Here is a 24,632-nt window from a genome sequence, read left to right on the forward strand (position 1 = left end):
CAACAGAGACCAAGAAACAGGGAATTGCATCAGCCAGTTCTTCGTCCGCAGGCTTCTAGTTAGTTATTGAGTGTGGAATTAATTAAGACATCTGTGTCATGCATTAAGAAGAATTGTTGGAACACAATATTTATTTGCGACAGAGCTTGTGAAAAAGACCATTTTCTACAGCGCCCCAATAAAGATCTTTAATGGACATGCATTAGTCAGGGAAAAAAGAGCTGATACCTTGTATACCTTTAAAAAGGTTTTCCTTCCTCTTTATTCCTGCTTTCTGAATACATTCCACTGAGCAATCCTGGACTTCCTTGGAACAGATTCCTGAGTTGCCTCAGCCAGTAGAAAGTCGCCCAGCCCCTGGCCAGAAGGTCAGCCACTTCAGGGACTCCACCTTTCTCTTTGCTTTCTGCATAAACCTTTGTATTATTCTGACTTTTAATTAAAATACTGTTTTAAAAACTTTAAAAGTCCCCTTTCACAAATAGCTTTGCTGCAACAATCATTTGCCCTGCACTTGCAAAGGTGAAAAGGGTAGTTGCCTTCAGTGATAGGCCAGAAAAAGAAGGGTGGCTGTGAGGTTGTATCGTCTCCTGCCCTGTAAGGAAATTACACGACTTGGTGGGGGTTCCCCTTCAGTCTGCTTAAGCTGCTCAAAACCTTTTCAGGGGAGCAGGATATAAATCAAACAAACATACATGTGATTCCAACCCTTGGAATTCTCCTCTTACTAGCTACTACTTGTCTGCCCATTAGTGATGCCCAGCCCAGCCTAGCCTACACATCTGTTGGAATGGAATGACTTGATATTGACAATCTATATGGTATTTATATGCTGCCAAGGCTGCAAATGCAATTCAGTGATGTTGCAGTATGGTGTGACCCTATTCACTTTCTCATGCAAGCTACATGGTGATGTCATCACAAATAGTACAAACAAGAGAAAGGGCAAAAAAAAAAAAAACTCACTGGCCTTTAAATACCCGTTTGCCTTGTCAGCTTTCATGAGTGAATAAGCATCAATTTCAGGAGACGAAACAGATAAGGGTTGGTTTTTTTTAACAGGTATATGTTCTCACTCACTCCCCCCCCTCCCCTTAGGCCACAAGTACCTTCTGTGAACAAGTGGGCTAGAAACTTTCATTGACTGCATAAAGTTCTTCACACACTGACACAGGGGAAGTGTTGACAACTTTCAGATTAAGGCCTTCAAACTGCCTATCGTCAGATTCTGTCATCAAGAGTGGAAATAAATGAGTGACTAAAACTTACCTTTTCATGCCTGAATGCTAATTTAAAACGTGGTTTTTGTAAAACTAGCATTCTATAACTTGCAACAAGTCCTGTGGGGGTGGGGGGAGAAAGAGAGAAGAAAAGGAGCTGACTTTCTAAACACCATAATTTTGTATTTTGAGCCTATGTTTCCTTCCAGGCTGGGTGTAGTTTGACTACATTTTTTTAAAACACCAGGGTTCTTTAGCTTCAGTTAAGGTCTGCCTAAGGCTGCATTCCGGTACTTGTCCTAGGCTTGGTGAATTGGCTGAAAAAGTTACATAGCCTGCCTCTCGTGCAGGTTATTCTGAATTCTTGGGCCTTGTTGAGCTTTTGGCTTCGGGAGATTAAAAAAAAAAATCAGTGCTGTTTGACATGTTGTGAGTCACCCTTTTCATTAGTGTTGTCTTTCCTGCCAACAACATATGTGTGCAGGTGCTTCACTAGTAAGGACATGTTCAGTGGGCAGGACTTGATGGAATGAGACATTGCAGCTGGATGGAAGAAGTAAAAAAAGTAAAGTTACAGAGTTAAAAAAAGAAAGAAAGAAAGAAAAAAGATCTTAGACCTCTCTGGCTTCTCAGGGTCAGGCTGAACCAACACAATTTTTGCCTTTCAGATATGTTCTATATTACTGTGCATGGGCTAAGAATTAGGAGAAACTGGGCCTCAGTCAGTCTCTAAAATTGGGGTTCTTCTGACCCCTAATCTTTTATTTCTTTATTCAGGCAGATAAGAAATCTGTTGTATGAGCAGTGGCATAGCTTGCGGGGGTGCAAAGCACTAAGTTTTGCAGGGAGCATCGCCACAGCATGCAAGTGGACCTTCCCCCTCCCCTTTGGAGTCATTGCTGGTGGGGGGAGCCAAACAGAGGCATGCACCTGGCTCTGAAGGGGAGGGGAATAGTTAATAAGCAATATAATACATGAGAAAAAAGCGTACATGAGTAGATAAAGCAATACATTATAAAAGTGAATGTTACCATACAACAAAAGTATCCATGAAACAATTCTCAAAGTCCTAATTAAAAGTTAGGGGGGGGATGATGATGATGATGATGATTATGATTTAAAGTCTTAAGACTTCTATGGAAGGCCAGCCAGGATAGAGCAGGCCCAGGTTCTGTGTAAGAGAATTTCACAGGCCTAATGACACAACAGAAAAGACCTGTCATCTCTCACCAATACCCAAAGCACAAAAGGCAACAGCACTTGCGCAGGCCACCTGGGATGACCTCATGTGATGGGCAAAACATGCATGAGGAGGTGTTTCTTTGAGCATCTGAGTACTAAATAAAACTAGGTTAGACAGTAAGGCAGTATGAACAGTTTAGCTGTTCCAAATAATCTCAGAACCTTAAATGTTTTAAAAGGGATATTTGAAAACAAGTAAGAACAATACAAAGGTTTATGCAGAGAGACAAAAGAAAGCTTAAAACACATTCTTAATTTATTTCATTTCTTCCTCTGATCATAGCTGGTGCTGCTGTCTGTCTGTCCTCATGTTTCCTTGATTACATTACTGGAGATGATTTCAAGACCTGGCATAGCTTCCAGGAGACAGGTCTACCCCGGCACAATCCTCTATTACGCATACGCTCTATTACACATACACAACTGCTCAGTAACTCTTCTACAGGCAATAGACCATCATCCACCCACCAAGGTGGTAGAGTATAGTAAGAGAGAGAACCTGAGTGCATACTTTGTATGGAGCTGGCAGCAGGCACATCTTTCTTCTTCCTTATATGTCACTCCTGATTCCCTGAATAAAAGTAGCCTTGTTTATCTTTGACTGTTCTTTGGGGGTTGTATTTTGCTGGTCAGAGGTCAGAATTTCCCTTTGGCAAGTACATTTGGGCCACAGTTAGTGAAACATCCTGTACTTGAATCTGACCGATTTAGCCTGATGTTAGTTTGCAACATTCTATCTTGGTGGAACTGGGAGTATATTAATCATACTTATTATTAAGCAGTTATTTATTGACAGTATATATGGTCTCTAGCGCCTTACTAGAATCAAAACCTGTAGACTCTGTTGGGTGATTGGGAAGCTTGGGTAATTGGGGCTAGATTCTGTTGGATGATTGGGATCTTAAGTAGGTATACATGAAATTTGCACATTTTCCCTGTCACCACTCCCCTCCTCTTCCCTGTTGTCTTCCTTCTGTATGTTTCTGGATCATGAGTTCCTTGGGGCAGGGACATGTCCTCTCCTCTGATGTAATATGTCCTGTACATAAATGGCACTGTGAACAAATGATCAGTAGTCCAGATTTAAAGTGGTTGATACCAGACTTTAGCAAGCAGAAACATATACCAGACCCAAAAGTTATTGCATCAGAATTGTGGAGCGAGGGACTATCTGCACGTTTTAGTTGTCATGCGGGGACACCTTCAAATCTCCCCACATTTCTGCTACTGTCACAAGATAAGCTATTTATGTGCATTCAGTGCTCTTGCAGATCAAATGCACTATCCCAAACAAACTTTTGTCTTTGAACATTTACTGAGTGGGAGGATTAAAAAAAACTCCCAGTGTATGGTGAACCACTGCCACATTAGCTCACCGTGTGAGGAGTAGCCAAGGCCTAGGAAGGATGTGGTGTTTCCACTTTTATCTGAGAAGCCACTGCGCACAGATGTAATAAAAAAAATTACCTTCTGCTAAATGGAAGGAAAATTAAATTTTTGGATGACCCTCTTTTGCTTCAAGAGTGCCAGGAACACTGCTTAGTTTATTTTTTATAGAATATGGTGTTAAAATATAACTGGACCAAATTGGTTCTCATATTAGCATTATAATTATTTGCTAACAAATCTTTCTGAACTTTCTAAAAAAAGAAGAAACTAAATCTTTTGAGTGAAGTAAAATTCACTGCAGTTTTCTATGGAATTAAATGGGTGTTGGGAGAGTTAGAACAGACAAAAGAAAATATTTATTTACTCAGCGTGTGGTTGGTCTGTGGAACTCTTTGCCATAGGATGTGGTGATGGTGACTGGCCTGGACGCCTTTAAAAGGGGATTGGACAAGTTTCTGGAGGAAAAATTCATTACGGGGTACAAGCCATGATGTGTATGTGCAACCTCCTGATTTTAGAAATGGGCTATGTCAGAATGCCAGATGCAAGGGAGGGCGCCAGGATGCAGGTCTCTTGTTATCTGGTGTGCTCCCTGGGGCATTTGGTGGGCCACTGTGAGTTACAGGAAGCTGGACTAGATGGGCCTATGGCCTGATCCAGTGGGGCTGTTCTTATGTTCTTAACTACAATTCCCAGGAAGCCTTGCAGGTCTCTTGTTATCTGGTGTGCTCCCTGGGGCATTTGGTGGGCTGCTGTGAGATACAGGAAGCTGGACTAGATGGGCCTATGGCCTGATCCAGTGGGGCTGTTCTTATGTTCTTAAACTACAATTCCCAGGAGGCCTTGCAGGTCTCTTGTTATCTGGTGTGCTCCCTGGGGCATTTGGTGGGCCGCTGTGAGATACAGGAAGCTGGACTAGATGGGCCTATGACCTGATCCAGTGGGGCTGTTCTTATGTTCTTATGTAGAATTTGATTGTAGCAAGAATTCCTTAAACAAGAACTAAGGTTTTGTCCCCCAACATCAAGGGTGAAATTTGTTTGTCTCCCAAGGCAGTAAAACCTAGGTTTGTACTGATCAAAACCAATCTAGTGATTTTTACCTTATCAAAACCGATATAGCCCAATTGGGGTAGAAAGGTGAGGGACATGGAGAAACTCTTATTAATATGTGCTGTAATAAATTCTTTAAAATACTCTTAAGCATAAACACAATTTACAGCACAATCTTATGTATGTGAGTTCCATTAAATTCAGTTGAACTTACTCCCCAATGAGTGTGTATGCAGCCTTGGTTTCCTGAGTATAGCATTTGGATGATTTGGGAGTAGATTATTTTAGCAATTTGAGTTGACACTACGCTCCTGTGTGCTTCTCTTAGGAAAATGGTCTATTATTCATCCAAGTTGCTTTCTTTGGGGCAATAAACTTGTAGAAAACAGCAAGGCATTTTTTCCAAGATTTATTTCCTGTGATTCACTCAAATCGAAGTTCTCCTTGTCTCACAGGAGCTGAACTGGTATTCCCGTTGGTTCAATCTGTGTCCAGATCGTTTATTTTATCATTGTGGATTCAACTGCAGTTCAAGCCTCCTAGTGAAACAGTGAAACTGATCCCAATCAGTTTAAATGTCTGCTTAATCCGTCGTTGTATGGAAGTAATTCTTACAAAAAACTTAAAATGAATCTTGCTTTCAAACATTACATTTTGTCAGTTTTCTAGCTAAGGAATAAATATTAGTGATTTGATTATTTTCTTGTCTTCTGAAGTTTTTACTTTTTATATATGTAGTAATGTGCTGTCAGACTCCATTTATTAATTTGTGTCTTAACAAATTTGCCGCAATTTTTAATGGCTATTCACTCAGTAATGTTGGGGAAAGGAGACCATATAACTGTTCTTCTTTCTCTCATACCACATGTGCATTGAGATGCTACACTTCTTTGAACATAGGATCACTTCGGCAGTCTAGAACCACTTTCTAATGGTTCTGTATTGCCAGTTTAGGAAGATCTGTTTTCAAATAAAGACTGGATCTATCAGCAGTCATTAAGCATTGAGAGTGGGAAAGAGGTGGCCTGGGGGGGGGGGGGAGAGCACAAAACTCATTCCTGATTTTGCTACAGCTAGAAAGAAGTATTGTCCTAGCAAACCCCCTCCCCCAGATCTGTGCGCATATAACCTTTGTGTTTAAGCTTCATTAAAATTAACCATGGATTACTTCAAGTATTCTGCCCTTCAACAACACATGAAAAATTATGTGAAAAGATGGTTCTCTTTCCTAGAAGGCTTACATAAAGAATGTGAACCTTCTAGGAATGGGAACTGTCTTTTCACGTATTTTTCACATGTTGTTGTTGAAAAGCAGAATATTTGAAATAATCCATGGCTAAGATGAAAAAGGGACCCAGCGACAGCCACAGGGAAGCATACTATCAGCCCAGTTCTATGCTTCCAGGCACCTGGAGGAACAGCAGTGCCAAAATGGTGACCGCTGTGTCCTGCAGGTGCTGGGAAGCTGCCTGAATCGGGGAAGGGAGGGGACTTTTGTCCTCTTTCCCCCTGAGGAAAGTCCCAGCCTCCACAATGGGCTTTCTAGAGTCTGCCAGCTAATTCACTGGTGCAGACCTGAAGAGCTCCGCGTCAGGTTTGCAAGCCTGACACCGAGCTTTGGATCTGGTGGAGGAAGCCTCCGCCATCCCGGTCCCTCCCCTCATTCTGCCCTCTCTCTGCCCAGTTCAAATTTCTGGCCAGTTCCGCCATCCCCACCCCAAAAAAATGGTCCGCCAGCCAGTGGCAAGACTTGTCACTGGCTGTGTTGCAGAGTCATCTTCCGGGCACTGAGGCCAGCCCTGACACTCCCTCCTCACTCGGTTCCGTAAACATGCTTTGCAGCATGTTTACGACACTCAGCACCTGTGCTACAGGGCCGTGGGACTTCGTCATTAGTGAGGTTGAATGGGGCAGTTGCACTTCTCCCTGCTAAGCATAAGAGAAGAACCATTTAAATATTTTGTTTGTGTGTGTGGGGGGGGGGGGGAATCTGTCAAATTGTCAGTGAATTTGGTCAATGACAGCCCCAGGGAGAGATTCACTATGCAGAAGATGCTTCCCCATCTCGAAAGACCTGGCATTTTTATCTGTTTTGCAACTTTGAATAGTTTGTACAGTGACAAACCTAGAAGAAAAGAAAATGCTCTCTCCATGGAAAAGCAAGGCAAAGGGGAACTTGCCAAGAACACATTGTGTGTCAAGTCTCTCAGAACAAATTTGAATTTTCTTTAAAGCTCAGCCGAGCGGCTGAATTGGTCTGTCACTCCTTTTCTTTCTTCTTCTTTAGTCTCTCACCAACCCCAGATCCTTTAAGATATTAACTACAGGTTGGTTGGTTGGTTTGACTGTTCCTTCATGGAACTGCCTACTTGACATGTAAGCTAATTCTATGTAGTGATGAATTTAATTAGAGAAAAGGCCTCTAATGTTTAGTTTGCTCAGTGACTCATGTCTGATCTTCTGGGTTGTTAGAGTCGTCTTGGTTCATGATGAGAGATGTGTGTTCAAAATGCAGTATTTATCAAATGAAGCCAGGATTGAAATTGTCTTCTAGAACTATATTTTATGTGAGAGGCAAAAAGTGTGTCCCTAGCTTGGAATCTAAATGAAGAGACTGTGTTTGCAAAAGCTGAGAGACAAAATGCTGTGGCCTGCTTCAAGGGATGCAGAATTGCAGAGTCCTGTTACTATCAAAACTGTGTGCTTCACTGAGATAGAGAACATGTGTACGAATTCACATTATATCCTAGACATTCTTGGAAGACAAGATGTGCACATGTGTAGGCCAGAGCTGAGAGGTATGTAACTTCAATTAAAACTAATCTGGGAAACATTTTTAATTTTCAAAACTTGGAGTTATTTCACTCTGGGGAAAAAAATCCCAAGTACTGTACTAAAAATGGAAAAGGCGAGATTATCCCAAATACTGTACTAAAAATGGAAAAGACAGGAGGTCTGTTCTAGAGGGTAGAGTCTCCGTTAACCCGAAGATAACATCAGAAGGTCGCCAGTTCGACAACACCAGCAGCCCCCTGCACTGCTGAGAATGGCGAGAACTTGAAGCAGCTGATAAGCCAAGCTGAGTGATTCCATCTGCTCTTGGTGTGAGCTAGAAGCGTCTTGGCTGCTCTCCATGTGAGAGATGGAGCTGCTTGTCAGCCTGCCTGGGAGGCCAGAAGTGAGACCAAACCAGGAAGGTCCATTCTGAAATGTTGTTGGTTCTTGAAAGAGAGAATCTCTATGATTGTAAAAATCCCCTTGAGGGATTTAGAAACGCCTGCCTATGTAAACCGCCTTGAATAAAGTCAGAGGAGTAATCCAGTGACCAGAAAGGCGGTATATAAATACCTTGTTGTTGTTGTTGTTGTTGTTGTTGTTGTTGTTTATTTGGAAGCACACGTAACACATACTTGAATACCACTTCAAGGGATGACTTATTTGGTCTGTGTTGGCTACTATTCAGATGTATCTTCTGTGAGCTCTCAGAGTTGTCCTTCAGCTCAGCTTGTGAGTGAGCATATCGGTCTTCCTGGACAATCTAAGGGTCACCAGTCATTTTCAAGAAATCTGATCCTGGTGGGTGTATAGATTGTGAAGCAGCAAAACAGGAATTCTTGCAACATTTGTTCATACAAACCAGAGTTTAACCCATTTTTACCCAGCCCACAGGTGTACACATTTGGTCCTTGTTGCATATTTACAATGTTCGGCAGAAATGGCTTAAACAGCAACTAGGGCTTCTTCTCCCATTATAAAGACATTGAGATTTATCATTATCTACCCCTTGCTTTTCTGTGTTCAACCCCAATTGAATAAAGAGCCTTTTACAGACAGTTCAGATGTCATTGATTCTGACTGGTGAATGTTTAGCAGGTTGTGTAAAAAGTGTGTGATCCTGTGATAATGTGTGAAGGCATCTGAAATGTCAGTTGCCTTGAAAAAAACAATGTTGGAAAGTCCAGTTAAAATTATTATTTTTTCTCTTTCTTTAGCAATTCCCTGACACTTAAAGTGGTAAAAGTATATTGAGAGAGTCAGATGTTTTGAAGTAAATGGATCTCATTGCTCCCTGTCTGATTCTCCCCCACTTTCCAAACCCCCGCACAGTGCAAGAGGGAAGGTTTAAGCCCACATTTAAATGTTGATTATGGCCTTTGAGGAAACATTCCCCAAGTTATCAACCTCTTCCATGAGTTTCCATTTCCTATAGGCTGTGAACTTATCCAGTACTGTATACCACTGAAAGGAAATAATTTGAAATAAGTTATTAATACAGCAGCCCCCCTATATCTGCCAGGGGTACATTCCAGGAGCTTCCATGGATGCTCAAAACCATGGATGGTAGCAAACCGTATGTACGATATAGTGGTGAGTTTTTAAGACCTAGAGGCATCTTGCCTGAGTGAATGGCTGGTTGGATACTTCCTTGTTTACAGCCACCGAAGCATCTCTGGGTTGGAGGGAGCCATGAGGTGAAGTGCTGTGATCTATTTCTGAAGAGGAAGGAAAGATGAATTTTCTGTATTTTTAAAAAAATATTTTCTGTCTGCAGATAACTGAAATTATTGGAGTTACTGTACTGTTTCATTTTACAGGTCATTGACCTTCCATAATTGCTCCACTTAACAGTAACAGTAAATACGGAACAAATTAAGTGATTTTTCCAGAAGAAGCAGTGGAGCAAACATGGCAGTCATGGACTTAGCTTAAGCTTTTACTTGGTAGGGTCCTTGTGCTCAAATCTGTGCCCATTTGTCTCATATCAGACAATCTACAGTTGAACGCAAACAGGACCATATCAGCCAATGCTGTTGCCATGGTTACTACTATTGAGCAATACTACCTTGCCACCCATTTTGATGAGACTGTCACAGCCAACCTGCTGTATTAAGTTTGTGGAGACTGGTTTTGTTACACTGCTGACATTTTTCAGTCAATGCTGTATATTTGCCTGGCTCATCCTAGCATCCCATTTCAATCAAGTGGCATCAAAAACTCCTGCTAATGGTAGCAGGGCTGAGCCCTAGAAACCCTCTCTGTCTGAGAACCTCATGGTCCGTTGCCTGGCTTTTGGTTTAGTGCAGTACTTTCAACCATTCTTGAACACTTTGTACAGGTCAGGAATGTTGTAATAGTCAGTTCAGTGGGCAGTTCACTGGATAGACCTCAACTAGACTTGAAGGAAGAATTGCACAATACAAATCAGATACTGATAGGGGTACACTTAACTAGATTTGTTGAAGCTTTGACCCAGAGCTGCACAAACCGTGACCCAGGGGCTGGATCTGGCATTCGCACGGATCTGTCCGCCAGATCTTTTGGTTTCCCTTGGGCACCACACAAAGTCCTCTTCAACTGGGGGACAGGGGCATTCTGGGCTGTTGCATCTGCCTGGATGTCCTGTGGCATGGCCTTCTGGGACACCGGGCACACAAACCAGAGTGTCTATGTTTCCCAATCAAGGGGGATTTTGAGCACCAGTGGTTTGAACAATGAAATTTTAATGCTTAATTTAATTGCATTCACTAAATAAGTGGACAAGTTAATTCACCTTTTTCCCTCCTTTGTTTCAGTAATAGTTATGCCCGTGTGCGAGCTGTGGTGATGACCCGTGATGACTCAAGCGGTGGATGGTTACCACTTGGAGGGGGTGGACTAAGCTGTGTCACCGTTTTCAAAGTTCTTCACCAGGAAGAAAATGGCTGTGCTGATTTTCTTATACATGGGGAGCGTCTCAGGGATAAAACGGTAAAAACTACTATACATTTATTGTTTCACTGATGAAAATCCCTATTCCTGTTCTTCCATTAAAAGCCAAGAGAAAAGTTATCACCTAAGCAAGAAATAGCTTTAAGAGCAACACTCTCTAAATCTTGTGTAGACATATTTATGCCTAAAGGAAAATGTTCTCTAAAATGTGTTTGAACCCAGAAACGCATACTGATTTAGTTTTGTTTTTTGTTATAGTCTGCTCATCTTGAATGTAAGGTGCATGCCTCTTCTAATGATTCAGTTAATTGACAAATAGCCCAACCTTATGCATGTCTACTCAGAAGTCCCATTATAGTCATTGGGGCTTACTCCTAGGTAAGTGTGGATAGGATTGCAGCCAAAATCAACAAAGCAACTAACTTCAAGGCAGAAGAATTCATTTTTATTTTAAAAAATTATATATCCATAGCCCTAAGATGCTTCAAAGCAACTTACAAAAAATGATCACAATAACACAATCTGTAGGGATATGAATGCAGCATGTTCAACCAAAGTAGTGTTATTGCCATACTGGATTTTTTGAGGCTGGACCACTCCTAATTAAGCTTTAATAATTTTGGGAAACCTAAAATCATTTCCATATTTCAGAGCTATAAATGGTGGAAAGCACTGAATAAATATGACAGTTCTCTTTGCAAACAGATCTTTCTTTTTTTTTTCCTTTTTTTTTTTGCCTGAATGTAATATGTAATTCCAGGAATTTAACAAGACAAAAAATGTATTGCTTGTTGTTTTGGTATGGAAATGTTCATAGACATGATTCCAGTGACAATTCTTTGGATGTTCATACTGCTTATGCAGTTGGATAGGGAGCAGCGGAAACCAGCCGGGGAATATTTGTTAAAAACTTGCCACCCTATAGAATGTATAGGATTGTAGCCCTAATAGGGAGCTTCTGCCAATGGCTCAATAGGTCAAGGGAGCAACTGGTTGAAAAAGTTTAGGAACCACTACCCACGAAATCACTGGCAAGCCCGGGATTCTTTAATTCTAGCCTATGACCATAAGAACATAAGAACAGCGCCGCTGGATCAGGCAATAAGCCCATCTAGTCCCGCTTCCAGGGAGCACACAAGACAAGCAAGAGACCTGCATCCTTGCATCTGGCATTCTGACATAGCCCATTTCTAAAATCAGGAGGTTGCACATACGCATCATGGCTTGTAACCCGTAATGAATTTTTCCTCCAGAAACTCGTCCAATCCCCTTTTAAAGGCATCTAGGCCAGATGCCATCACCACATGCTGTGGCAAGGAGTTCCACAGACCAACTACATGCTGAGTAAAGAAATCTCCCACACAGATGGGATTATGTTTAAACCCAACTTCATGGGTGGTGGCCGGATTCAAATAAGGGATTCAGCATCTCTATTAGACAGTAGCTATGCAATAAGCCCCTATCTGTGCTGTTGGGTCTGTTAAAAGTTGCATCAACTGTGCAGAGTCACTTGAAGAAAAATAGCATATAGCACCCTATGGTATATGCCATAAAACATATATACGTATAAACACAACGTGTATATACCATAAAATGACCCCTCCCCCAGTAAGTAGTAATCTGAAATTATTTAGGATCTATATTACCTATTTCTCCACATAAACTAAAGAGGATGATAAGGCTTCATTTGAATACACAGAGCCGTCCTCCCTAGTTTTGCTGCCAGGTGAAAACCTTCCTGTTGAGTCGGCTTTTGACATCCCTGTTCTGTACCTTGCCTTTACCTTGATACTAGTGTGTTATGCTGCTGTGAGTGGCTTTAGCCTACCTTTTTTAGCCACCTTGAGAACTTTACTACAAATGAGAAAGTCAGGATATAATATTTATAATAAATAAAGTCACGTGAGATAGTCTGCTTCTGGCATGCTCCTAAACGAGCCACTGCTAAATGATGTAGAGTGGGTCCTCCTTATCTGCAGATTCGGAACCTGTGGATTTGGTTCTGAACTGTGGCTGGAGGACCCACAGTGGACCCTCCGGACATGTGCCTTCTGTCCGGAGTTGTTCTGAGGCCCAGGGAGGCTGTGTGAGGCCTCTGAGAGGCACCTCTAGTTTCTCAGAGAGAGAATTACAGCAGCCTTACTGTGGAAATGGTAAAATAATTTGTTAGAACTAAGCCAGTGGTTCCCAAACTTACCATGGTCACAGCACCCTTTCACAGCAGCCTCTTCCTGACTCTTCCAGGGACCACCATCTTGAATCAAATAATAATAATAATAATACATGTATTTATATATCGCCTTTCTTGGTCGTCAGATTTCTCCTCAGACTTTATTCAAGGCGGTTTACATGGGCAGGCTGTTCTAAATCCCCATAGGGATTTTTACAATCAAAGAAAGGTTCTATCTTTCAAGAACCAGAACATTTCAGCTGGATCTTTTTTGATCTGGTATCACATTCTTGCCTCTGATTTCCTCCCACGCAAGCTGACAAGCAGCTCCTTCATCTCTCACATGGAGGGCAGCCAAGATGCTTCTTTGCTCACACCAAAGAGCAGGTGGAATAACTCGGCTCAGTTTGTCTGCTCCTTCGGTGCTGGTGGCCTTGAACTGGCGACCTGCGGATGTTATCTTCAGGCAAAGGGAGGCTCTACCAGTTTCAGGGGTGGCACTGGAGGAGTTATTTGAGAGAACAGACCCTTCCAGATGTTTGAGGGTGGCAGAACTGGCAGAGCAAAGGTGTGGCAGGATGACAGAGACAATGGAGAGTTTTGCAGGAAAGGGCAAAACTCTTTGGTGGATCCAAGAGCAGATCATGGGGTGACATAGCCAGAGTGACATAGCCAGAATGAATGACTTTGGCAGCAGAAGGCTGGATGTAAGTGAGGTGAGCCAGCGGAGGGCAAGTGAAGAGGTGGCTGCTGTAGTCAAGATGAGAAACTACCAGGGCATGAACTGAGCGGGCAGGGAGGCAGCTCTGTAGTTTTGCAATACTGCAAAGGGAAAGGTGACATGCTTCAGCACCAGACTGAATGTGGGATTAAGGGCCAAATCCTATTCGGTTTTCCAGTGCTGTTGCAGCCATGCCAGTGGGGCGTGCGCTGCATCCTGTGGTAGGAAGGCAGTCACAGAGGCCTCCTCAAGGTATGGGAATATTTCTTCCCTTACCTTGGGGCTGCATTCCAGCTGCACCAGTGCTGGAAAGTTGGATAGGATTGGGCCCTAAGCCATTTCTGCCCAATGTTTCATATACGCAACAGGGGTCAAATGTGTATACCTGTGGGCTGGGCAGAAATGGATTATAGGAAAGAGAAGAGTTAAAGAGGAAGGAAAGGCTCTGAACCTCCTCAACAGGGTAGACGGTGACATCACTAATGGGCACAGAGAGATTATAAAGAGAGATTATGAGGTTTTAGGAGAATCCTGAGCTGTTTCAGTCTTGGAGCCTAATCCTATCCAACTTTCCAGCACTGATGCAGCCATGCTAACAGAGTGTGGACAGTATCTTGCAGTGGGGGGGGGGGAGGTGTCAGAGGCCTCCTTAAAGTTAGGGAACATTTGTTCCATTACCTCAGGGCTACATTGGTATTGAAAAATTGGGTAGGATTGTGCTCTTCTCATACTATGTTTGTGACCTGAATGGTGATGAAGTATTCAAGCTGAGAGAAAGAGAGAGAGAAACAGGAGGAAAATAATTCTCCTTGGGGAAACATTAAGAGAACATTTGCACTGGTAGGAAGAGAGCCATTTGAGGACATTTCCTCTTGTTATTTGGTGTGCTCCCTGGGGCATTTGGTGGGCCACTGTGAGATACAGGAAGCTGGACTAGATGGGCCTATGGCCTGATCCAGTGGGGCTGTTCTTATGTTCTTATGACAGTCATGGAGACAGAAGGCATACAGGAAGTCAAACGAGGGAGTGTTGTTCAATTGTATCAAAAGCAGCAGAGAGGTCAAGAAGGATTCTGTTTCAGTGGAATGCAGGGGGTAGAACTCAGATTTAAAGGGGTCACCAGTTCGTCACTTTCCTTATCTCCAGCAACTGAGAGTGGAAAGAACAGCAAAAGGAAATTGCTGTCAGAGAGAAGGAAAGAAAGAGATGGCGCAAGGATTGTCCAGAAAGGGGGGGGGAGAGCAGTGTATTCCTGGCCACTTCTCCTCCCCTCCCCTCCCCTCCCGAATGTCTAGTAGGCCCCTGTGGGAAGAATCCCATTGCTGCCACTGCTGTGCGGTTGCTGCCAAAGTGCAGTGATTTTCAATCTTTTTCATCTCACAGCACACTGACAGGGCGCTAAAATGGTCAAGGCACACCATCCATTTTTTTACCATTGACAAAGCACACCATGCTGCTGGTTGGGGGCTCCAATCCCCCAATTGCCCTACTAATAAATGACCCTCCCCAAACTCCCCAGGCACACCTGCGGACCATCTACGGCATGCCAGTGTGCCACGGCACAGTGGTTGAAAATCACTGGTCTAGAGGGTCCACTTTGAAAACTTAGAGTGACCTAGTGGGATGGATCATCAGGATCCCTGGGAGCATGTGGATTCCTGGTGCTTGCCTAGGTAGGCCCTCCCTCTGACTCCTCCATTGTTTTGTTACCATCTAAACTGATGATAACTCAGGCTGTCATGGGCATTCCACACATGCGCAGGTCTGCACACAAGTCTACAGCCTGTCAGTTAACTTACTGTTCCAGATGGTTTATGCTTTCCTTGTCATAAATGATGGTTTGGTTTGGTTTTTTACAAGACTCCAGATGTATGCACAATATCATAAGTACATATGGCAAATTGGACTGGATACTAACAACACTGAGTAGTCCTGAAAGGTGTGGAGCCAGTGGTAAAGGGTGGGGAAGAATCGGAGACTGAGTAGGCTGCTTAGAAAGACGTAATATTTGTCATCTCTTTCATTTCTGCCCCTCCTACCGCAAACCACTCATTAGTGTCCAGATGAGAAACTCCCATCCGGTCACCTTCTGTAACCTTCTGCACATTGCCCTGGAGTGTTATCCTATCACACGGTGTGGGTGGGCCAGCTTCCATGCATCATAACTGCAGTCATTTCCAGGAAAGGCAACTGAAGTAGTCGCTCCTGCCTGTTCTTCAGTCACATCACAGGGCAGTCCTATAGCCAGAATGGCATGACTCTGCTTCTCCGGAAACTCCTTCATCTTCCCTTCTTGTATAAATCCATGTGATGAAGAGTGCCTGGATAAAAAGGAGGGGAGCTTGAGAGAGTCCTTCCGCCTTCGTGCTTTGAGGAGCCAGAGAGACACTTCAAATGTTTGAACAAGTTCCTTGAAAAAACTGAGAAAATTCCAAATAACCTTTAACCAGCCTGGTTTCCTGTTGGAAAGTGAACCAGATGTCTCAGATACATAACTTGTTCGGTTGAATTAATGCATGAGGCATACCTTGGCTGTCACCCTTCAAACAGTTCTTATAAGAACACTTAAGAATAGCAAGCATTGTAGTTAACTGCTCAGGTAGTTGCTAGGTGTGTTAGAGCATATTTGAATGTAGGTGCCAGTTTTGAACTATCCAAACTTTCAGACACAAGAAGCAAGTATGTCAGAGCCTAGGAAGTGCCTTAACATGTATCTATGGCAGGTAGTGTTGTAGGCGGATCCTTATGTCAAAAAAAAAAAACACCTGCCTTTTGCCAAGTACAGAATTGAATGCAACAAGTTTCACTCCATGATGATGTTCCTTAACAATAATTCTTAAAACTTAAAAATAATTCTTAAGTGTCAGTTCTGATGATTGCCAGGTAATGCTCCTGGAATTGTGGTTTTTCAAAATGACACAAGTCATCTGCTGCTTTAGTCTTCAGAAAGTGTGGCAAGATCTCACTTTCCTTGGGAATGACACAAGTTCTTGAGGATCTTACGATGGTTCCTTCAGATGCAGGGTGAGCTTTAGAGGAACTCATCTGAGTGTAATTATGCTTTTCTTGCTTTAAGATCCTTTCAAACATGCTTGGCATCTCCAAGCATTGTGATGGCTCAAAACAATAAGAATTGTTATTCTTATTGTTCGATTATCGGGTTCTCAGCCTGTAGACTGTGCACCCACAAAGAAATAGCAGTAGCCTGAGGAAGGACATTAACTGGAATGCAGGCAAAAGATCGGTTTGTCCAGTCAGGATAAGAAATGCTGTTATGGTATACAGTAAAGCTCTTTAATCGCTTTATTTTAGTTGCAAGATACTGGCGGCAAAAGCCTGGCTATAGCTTCATGAATGAGAATGTTTGCTACTGACAAAGAGCCTGTCAGGTATCTTGAAAAGTGATAGCACCCAGGATATGGATTTCACTTTAGAGCGACAGAGACTATTTCTGGACTTGTTTACCCAGCTTGTTTAGATCTCTTTTGGAATGTAAAGGGTTTTTTTTTCCCTTTCTCTTCACAAAGCACCCTTGACATAATTGCAGACTTCCTCTTTTATTATACTTCCCTTCCAAGATCTGGCTCCAGCCAGTCTACTTGGAACAATTACCTTCCACTTTAACCTGGACAGGTCTACTGCTCTTTTAAGCTATGTAAGCATAGATAGAGAGTTTCTTTTACATGCAGCATTAAGCAGGCATGCAAGCTTCAGTGTTTCAGGTTCTCAGATGCAATGAACTTAAAGTGATATTTGTTTTGCTTTCTGGCTGAATAATGAGATACTTATGCTGCGGAAGGACTGCACATCTCATTGTCTAGTTTCTTTTTCGGGCCATGGAAGAGCAAACAAAACCAGAGAGAAGGCATTGGAAAGCCTATGTCTTTTGAATGTCATGCATAAAGAAATTATGCATGCTACAATTTTGCATTTATGTGCTCGGCATACTTCTTTTTTCAGTGCTAGAGAAAGCAGGAAGTAAAGAAGGACATGGGCATTGGGAACCTGGAGGAGGAAGGAGACCAGGTGCAGCCCACAACCCCTTGGCACTGAAAGCCCTGCCCCATGTTTTCTCTGTTCCAGGATGATGCCCACACTTTTTCCTTGAAGACCAGATCACCATTTAGAACCCCATAGCTAGCAGCTGAGGAAGGCCAGTGGATGTGGAATCAAGCACACATACAGACATCTTGCATTGATTCACTGTTCCAAATTCCTCCACTTTTAAAAGGCATTGGGGACAGGCAGCCCAATCCTGAGTTGACCGGCTCCAAAATAGCTGCCACTGCATCCTCTGGATGCCGGGCAGCTGCAGTCAGCTCCCAATGCCTCCTCAGGGGAAGGGGGCATTCATCCCCTTTTCCCGGGTAAGGTACAAATCCCCTTAATGGGGCTACTCAACTCTTTGCTAGCTATTTAGCTCGTGCAGAGTAAAGTGGTCTCATGTGGGGCTGGGAGGCCCAACATGGGGCTTTGGATCAGGCAGAGCTGAGGTCCACCTGTCCTGCTCCCTCCTCCTGCAACACCTTCCCCTGCCCTTCCTCTGCCCCAGAACACCTCCCTTTCCACCTCGACTTACCACTCTGCTGCCCAGCAGTCAAATGGAGCTCCAGGTGGCGTTCTACCAGCCTCCAACCGGCACTGACCAAGGTTGGGCTCACGCCAAGCCTGCTCTAGCCCTGGACCGGCACTGACTGCCACAAGTGTGCCTTATGACATGTTCACAAACAGTGCGCTCCAGCGGAGGGTTGGCGTGCATTGTTCAGGATTGGTCTGTCAGTTACATAATTTGCAATGGAACAAGTAGCTAGTCCCAGAATAAAACTTGTCAGAATTCTCCCTTGGGTTTGTTCAAGCACAAGTGAAGTGCTTGTGAAGTTCTTGAAGTGTCTGTATGTGCACCCATGGGTGAAAGGGATTAATAGTTCTGTGGCACCTTTAAGGGAGAATGTGTTATAGTATGAGCTTTTGCAGGCGAAACCAGGAAGCACCAGTTTTAGCAGTTTTACAACATACTATTTGTTGTAATTTGTCAGATGTAATTTGTAATTTGTCAGATGCTTTTACGCTACTTTGCTTAAATTTTTAAACCAAATCTACCTGCACTCAAGCCATGATTCAGTTGGAGACAGCAGATACTACATTCTTTTTAAGTGATTTATAAACTAATGGTGATTCTGTTGAAGTTGCATGCTGTGGGGAGGAACTCACTGAGCCTTGACTTGATGATCCAGTAGAGAGTTGAATTTACATTTAAACCAATTTGTATGTACACACAACTACAACAAATCATATATGTTGACCCTTTCCTCCTTCCATACATTCCAGCCAACCCTTTAGGTCAGGGGTGTCAAACTTGTTTCATACTGAGGGCGGAACAGCATTCATGATGCCTGCCGAGGGCCAGAAGTGATATCATTAGGCAGGAAGTGATGTCATTAAACAGTTTATAACCAAAAATAAGCCCTTTTTCTCACTTAGGAACTCATTAGCTGCAAATGACAGAAGAGGAAATACACAAATCTTGATCATATTTCAAGATATAAGAGAGCCCAATTATCATGTGTGTTGCCCTTGCAGCAGTAAAACACCTCAGCACTGCTCAGCAGCTGAGAGCCTGAGGACCGGATAAAAAGCTTACGCGGGCCGTATCCGGCCCCCAGGCCTTATGTTTGACACCCCTGCTTTAGGTCATCTGAGGGGGCTCTTCTGCAAGTGCCACCTCTGTTCTAAATGAGAGGAGTAGCTGCTGGGGGCAAGCCTTCTCTGTAGTGGCACCGCAACTATGGAATTCACTTCCAGGGGAACTGAGAACTACTCCCTCCCTTATGGCTTTTTGGCAAGGGCTCTGTTTCGTCTGGCGTTTGGTTGCTGAGTAAATATTGGCCCTCTGTGCCTCTGAAATCTGCTAGGACTTGACTGCATCCCTGGACTTATTAGTTCCCCCAATGTCTCAACAATATGTGTTGGGTCTTGCTTTGTTTTTGCTTTTATGTTTTCACTGTTCAATGTTAAAATTAATGTTTTTAATGCTTCCCACCTATAGAATGATACTTTGTACTTTGTTATGGAGCTTTGTAAGCTGCCTTGGGCATTTGCTTCTGCATAGGAAAGCCGGGATATAAATTTCTCAAATAAAATAAAAATGAGTATTTATATACCCAACAACAAGTCCTGCATGTTAACCTTTTCCTGCATTGTGGCTTCTTTTCAGGTGGTCTTGGAATGTACGTTAAAGAAGGACCTTATTTACAATAAGGTTACCCCTACTTTTCACCACTGGAAGATTGATGACAAAAAATTTGGCCTCACATTTCAGAGTCCTGCTGATGCAAGAGCATTTGACAGAGGCATTCGTAGGGCAGTAGAAGATATCACTCAAGGTATGAATCTCAAGTGGTAAAGCTTTTCTTAAAGGTTAATTGTACGTATTAGCACTTACCACTTACCATACTTACCACTGATGGCTGTTTGAGAGGGTGAGTGCTCATTCCCCACTGCAGTCACCGTGACTTCATACCCCTCTTGTTTTTTATAATGAGAAGCGGCCTCATAGCCACTATCCTTCAGCTTCTATAATGTTTTGAAGTAAACAAATCCTGAATGATCAGGGTGTTACTTACCTGGAAAGATACTTTTTTCATAATGCGCCATGTGGAGGCCTTTTGGATTATCAAGCCTGTTGGCATTTAGCTTGTTGGTTTGACACAACTGCCTTTCTGAATATTGAATATTGTAATGAAGTTTAGTATACACATCTACAAAACCTCTCTATGCCTAATGTTCAAATCTTGCTTTGGCTTGACAGCTGGTTTCAAGGAGCCCAGGAAAGAGACAAAACACACTGTAGTTATTAAAATTCACTTGAACATCAAGGTATAGGAATGAAATTTGTTGTGTTGGGAGGGGGGGTGTGTGTGAGAGAGAGAATTTTTTGTTTGAAGGTGAACACCTAATTGACTTTCACATCAGGGTTTTTGTTTTTTTTTAAAGGCAGAGGAAGATGAAACGTGTAGAGTGTAATGTGAAATCTAAAGTGGGCCTATCAATACTGTGCTTTATTGAATGCTGTATCAGACATGATATTACTATAGCACATTATGAAAACTAAGATGGCAATGTTACTGAGAATCTTACAGCACAATTCTGTGCATGATTACTCAGAAGTAAGTCCCATTGTCTTCAATGGGGCTTACTCCTAAGGAAGTGTGAATAGGATTTCAGTCTTACTTTAGCCCACTCGGGAATGAGAAATTTCATTTTTTGTCTCATTCTTCCACAGGTTGTCCGACATCACATGATGAAATTGAAGTGCCTGCAGATGGCTTTCCAGTAAGTGCTTTAGACTTCAATTAAATTAATTACATTCGAGAAATTGACAGTAATTTCTAATGCTGAAGGTGGTCTCAAAAATTGTTAAAGCTTTTAATCCATGAGAAGCTGATGTGAGGATGGTCTTGCTAATTTTTTGGTGGTTTTATTTGATTCTTGGAATTGTAAACAGTTGCATGCTAGACAAGTTCCCTTTTTTGTAACTGCATCAATGAGCCTGAGCATGACATTCAGTCGGTTAGAGTGATAATGGAGAGCTTTGAAGCTTAATTTGAACTCTGGCTAAGCCCTGGGAATGAAGCTGTTTGTTACCAGAGCTCAGCACTAAGACTTGTGAAGTGGTACAAGTAGAAGTTAAAAAAGAGGATAGAGGAACCCTGGCTGAGTGCGGAGTACCAAGCTTAATTTCAGCCTTACCTCATGAGAACTGAAACCTGAAACCTTTCAGTATGAGAGCCCAGCCTGGAGAATGGCTTGTTTGGTTGTCTGAGGAGGAAAATCTACCAGCAGCAACAGGTAGCTACAGGGGGTGCGAAGCACTAAGTTTTGCAGGGAACCTCCCCACATCATGCAAAGGACCCGTCCCATAAGAACATAAGAACAGCCCCACTGGATCAAGCCATAGGCCCATCTAGTCCATCTTCCTGTATCTCATAGCAGCCCACCAAATTCCCCAGGGAGCACACCTGACAACAAGAGTCCTGCATCCTGGTGCCCTCCCTTGCATCTGGCATTCTGACATTGTCCATTTCTAAAATCAGGAGGTTGCACTTTCAAATATGCAGCCCCTTACCTACATCCTGAAACATGAGAAATGTGACTGTTTCCTGGCAGGAAGTGATGGGACAAAACTGTGTGAATGCCATCTAAGAGTTGAATGCCCCACCCCACTGCTTTTGGAGCTTGGAAAGAAGCTGCTATCTTCGTTGGTCCTTTGCCTGGTTTTATTATCTGAGCTTAAGTGGCACTGCTGTGATGTTCTGTACAGTGTTCTGTAGGCACTGGAGTTCTGTAGGAAGTCTCCTACAGGTCAATCTCATACAGTTTAGTGGGCAAGCCAAAATATTTAGTACATGCCTTAAATTGCTTCCCATCATATATGCCAGGACTGTTGCCTTCAAACCAGTTTGGAAGCTTCCCAGAGGCCATTGTCAGGATTAGAAGGATCCCGAGGGTGAACTGTGGATGAGGATTTCTTCTAAAGTCCTGAGTGAGGAATAAACAGGTGAACATTGTTTCTCTGTTAGAGATGCTTCATCTGTCCCTTCTATAAGCTAAAGAATCCTGCAACCAAAAGCAAGCAAGGTCTGAGTTAGGTACCTCATGTCATAAAGGAATCAGCCAACAGTAAGGGAGGGATACTAATTTCTTATTAAACATGTCAATCAGTTTTGGAACCAAGTTAATTATCTCTAGTCAGTAGCTTTGCTCTTCTCTTGCTAATTGCAGACCTGCCCAACAGGGACTACTCAGGAGCATCCATGACAGCCAAGCATAGATCCAGGGCAACATCCAGATTTGGCTAAAGCTTCCTTTCACTTGGATACTTCATGTTTAGGTTTTGAAGCAGAAATGATGCGGTCACTTCCTCAACAGTTTCCACTAAGACAGGCAGTCTGAAATCAGTGCCAGTTCTGGTTGGGCTAATTCTTCCAGTTGGGGCTGATTCTTTTTTCACCCTGCAGTTGAAGAGAATTAGCTTAACCAACTTTCCAGCACTGATCCAGCCACAATTCTGACATAAGGGAACAAACACTTCCTTACCTCGAGGAGACCTCTGTGACTGCCCTATCACCACCACAAGATGAAGTACTTGCCCTATTGGCACAGCTATATCGGTGCTGGAAAGTTGAATAGGATTGAGCCCTTAGGGCCCTTTCTCATAGGCTAGTATATAATTTATCCATCTAGTTTTCAAGTAATGCATCTCTCAGAAGACCTGTTTAGCTTTACTAAAACAGTTCTGTAAGTATACAAGAGCTTTTTTCACCTTGGCTTCTTTATAAGAAAAGCTGTTATCTTGCATGAGAACTCCCAAACTAGAGGTTCCCCCTAAGAATCAAGTGTTCCAATTTTTTTTTCTCCATATAGTTTTTATACTTGGTTTTCAGAGTAACCTGTCCTATAGTGCAGGTGTGGCCCTAGCAGGATGACCAGATGTCCTCATTTCCAGTTCATGTCCCCTTTTTTAGCCTTGTGCCCTGGAAAAGAACTAAATGTCCTCCTTTTCCCTGTGAGTGGCCCTGCAGGGAGTGCATAGCCTTCTTGTAATTTAAAACTATATTGCATATAATTTATTAATTTAATAGATCCAGGTCTACAGAGCTTGCGTCCTGAGTACACTTCTGTACTGCAGCGAGTCATGGACTCTTCGCTCACAACAGGAGAGGAAACTGAGCGCTTTCCACATGCGCTGCCTCCGACGCATCCTCAACATCACCTGGCAGGACAAAGTTCCAAACAACACAGTCCTGGAACGTGCTGGAATCCCTAGCATGTATTCACTGCTGAAACAGAGACGCCTGCGTTGGCTTGGTCATGTCACGAGAATGGATGATGGGCGGATCCCAAAGGATCTCCTCTATGGAGAACTCGTGCAAGGAAAGCGCCCTACAGGTAGACCACAGCTGCGATACAAGGACATCTGCAAGAGGGATCTGAAGGCCTTAGGGATGGACCTCAACAAGTGGGAAACCCTGGCCTCTGAGCGTCCCGCTTGGAGGCAGGCTGTGCAGCATGGCCTTTCCCAGTTTGAAGAGACACTTTGCCAACAGTCTGAGGCAAAGAAGGAAGGCCCATAGCCAGGGAGACAGACCAGGGACAGACTGCACTTGCTCCCGGTGTGGAAGGGATTGTCACTCCTGGATTGGCCTTTTCAGCCACACTAGACGCTGTTCCAGAACCACCTTTCAGAGCGCGATACCATAGTCTTTCGAGACTGAAGGTTGCCAATATATATATATATATGTCAGAATGCCAGATGCAAGGGAGTGCACCAGGATGAGGTCTCTTGTTATCTGGTGTGCTCCCTGGGGCATTTGGTGGGCCGCTGTGAGATACAGGAAGCTGGACTGATACAGGAAGCTGGACAGGATGAGGTCTCTTGTTATCTGGTGTGCTCCCTGGGGCATTTGGTGGGCCGCTGTGAGATACAGGAAGCCTATGGCCTGATCCAGTGGGGCTGTTCTTATGTTCTTAATAATAAGTAATATCGTGTTTAAATTAACCACATGAAATCAATAGACAAGTGTTTTTTTAGCTTTTATTTTGTCATGTCCTACATTTTGGCCTTGTCCTCTTTTGCGGTTATGACATCTGATCACCCTGGTCCCTAGACCAAGGACCACTCAAGGCAACACTGCATATGCAGGCCCCCACAGCTGCATGCATGCACACAGCATTTTACCTCCCCACAGAATTTCCCAATAAATAAAGGAGGAGGGGAGAGACCCCCCCTTCATTTCAAGATAGCACCAGCCCCCTTTTTCTTTCTCCACTGGAGGTGAAGGGACAAGGGGGGAGGGTAAAGGTGCTGCCATTGCCGTTTCCATGGTCTCTCTGCCCCTGACCTCCCCGTCATCTTGGTCATCCTTGCATGGGGCTTCTAAAAAAATTAGCAGTAGGAATGGCGCATGCTGGGCTCTTCCTGTTCAGTTGTCGTTGTTTGTTTTTTAAAGCCTTATGTGAGGATAGTGAAGAAACGGGAGGGTTGTCTTGCTCCGCCCCTCCCTCAGCTGCAGCCTGAGTGGGCAGAGAAAGCAAGGAGTTGGTGACAGCAGCAGCAGCAGCACTTTCTC

The 24,632-nt window shown here is 43.4% G+C and overlaps 1 protein-coding gene across 1 annotated transcript in view; it reads left to right on the forward strand.

The window, feature by feature from the left end:
* Positions 1 to 24,632, forward strand: part of SPRED1 (sprouty related EVH1 domain containing 1) — an 84,615-nt gene that overhangs the window by 38,759 nt on the left and 21,224 nt on the right. Inside the window, exons 2-4 of the mRNA XM_066636009.1 lie at positions 10,477 to 10,651; positions 19,718 to 19,886; positions 20,786 to 20,835. Of these exons, the coding sequence (XP_066492106.1) occupies positions 10,477 to 10,651; positions 19,718 to 19,886; positions 20,786 to 20,835 (394 nt within the window). The remainder of the gene's footprint in view (positions 1 to 10,476; positions 10,652 to 19,717; positions 19,887 to 20,785; positions 20,836 to 24,632) is intronic.

The sequence above is a fragment of the Tiliqua scincoides genome, chromosome 1 (genome assembly GCF_035046505.1).
Source record: "Tiliqua scincoides isolate rTilSci1 chromosome 1, rTilSci1.hap2, whole genome shotgun sequence".
In the NCBI taxonomy this organism is placed as follows: domain Eukaryota; kingdom Metazoa; phylum Chordata; class Lepidosauria; order Squamata; family Scincidae; genus Tiliqua; species Tiliqua scincoides.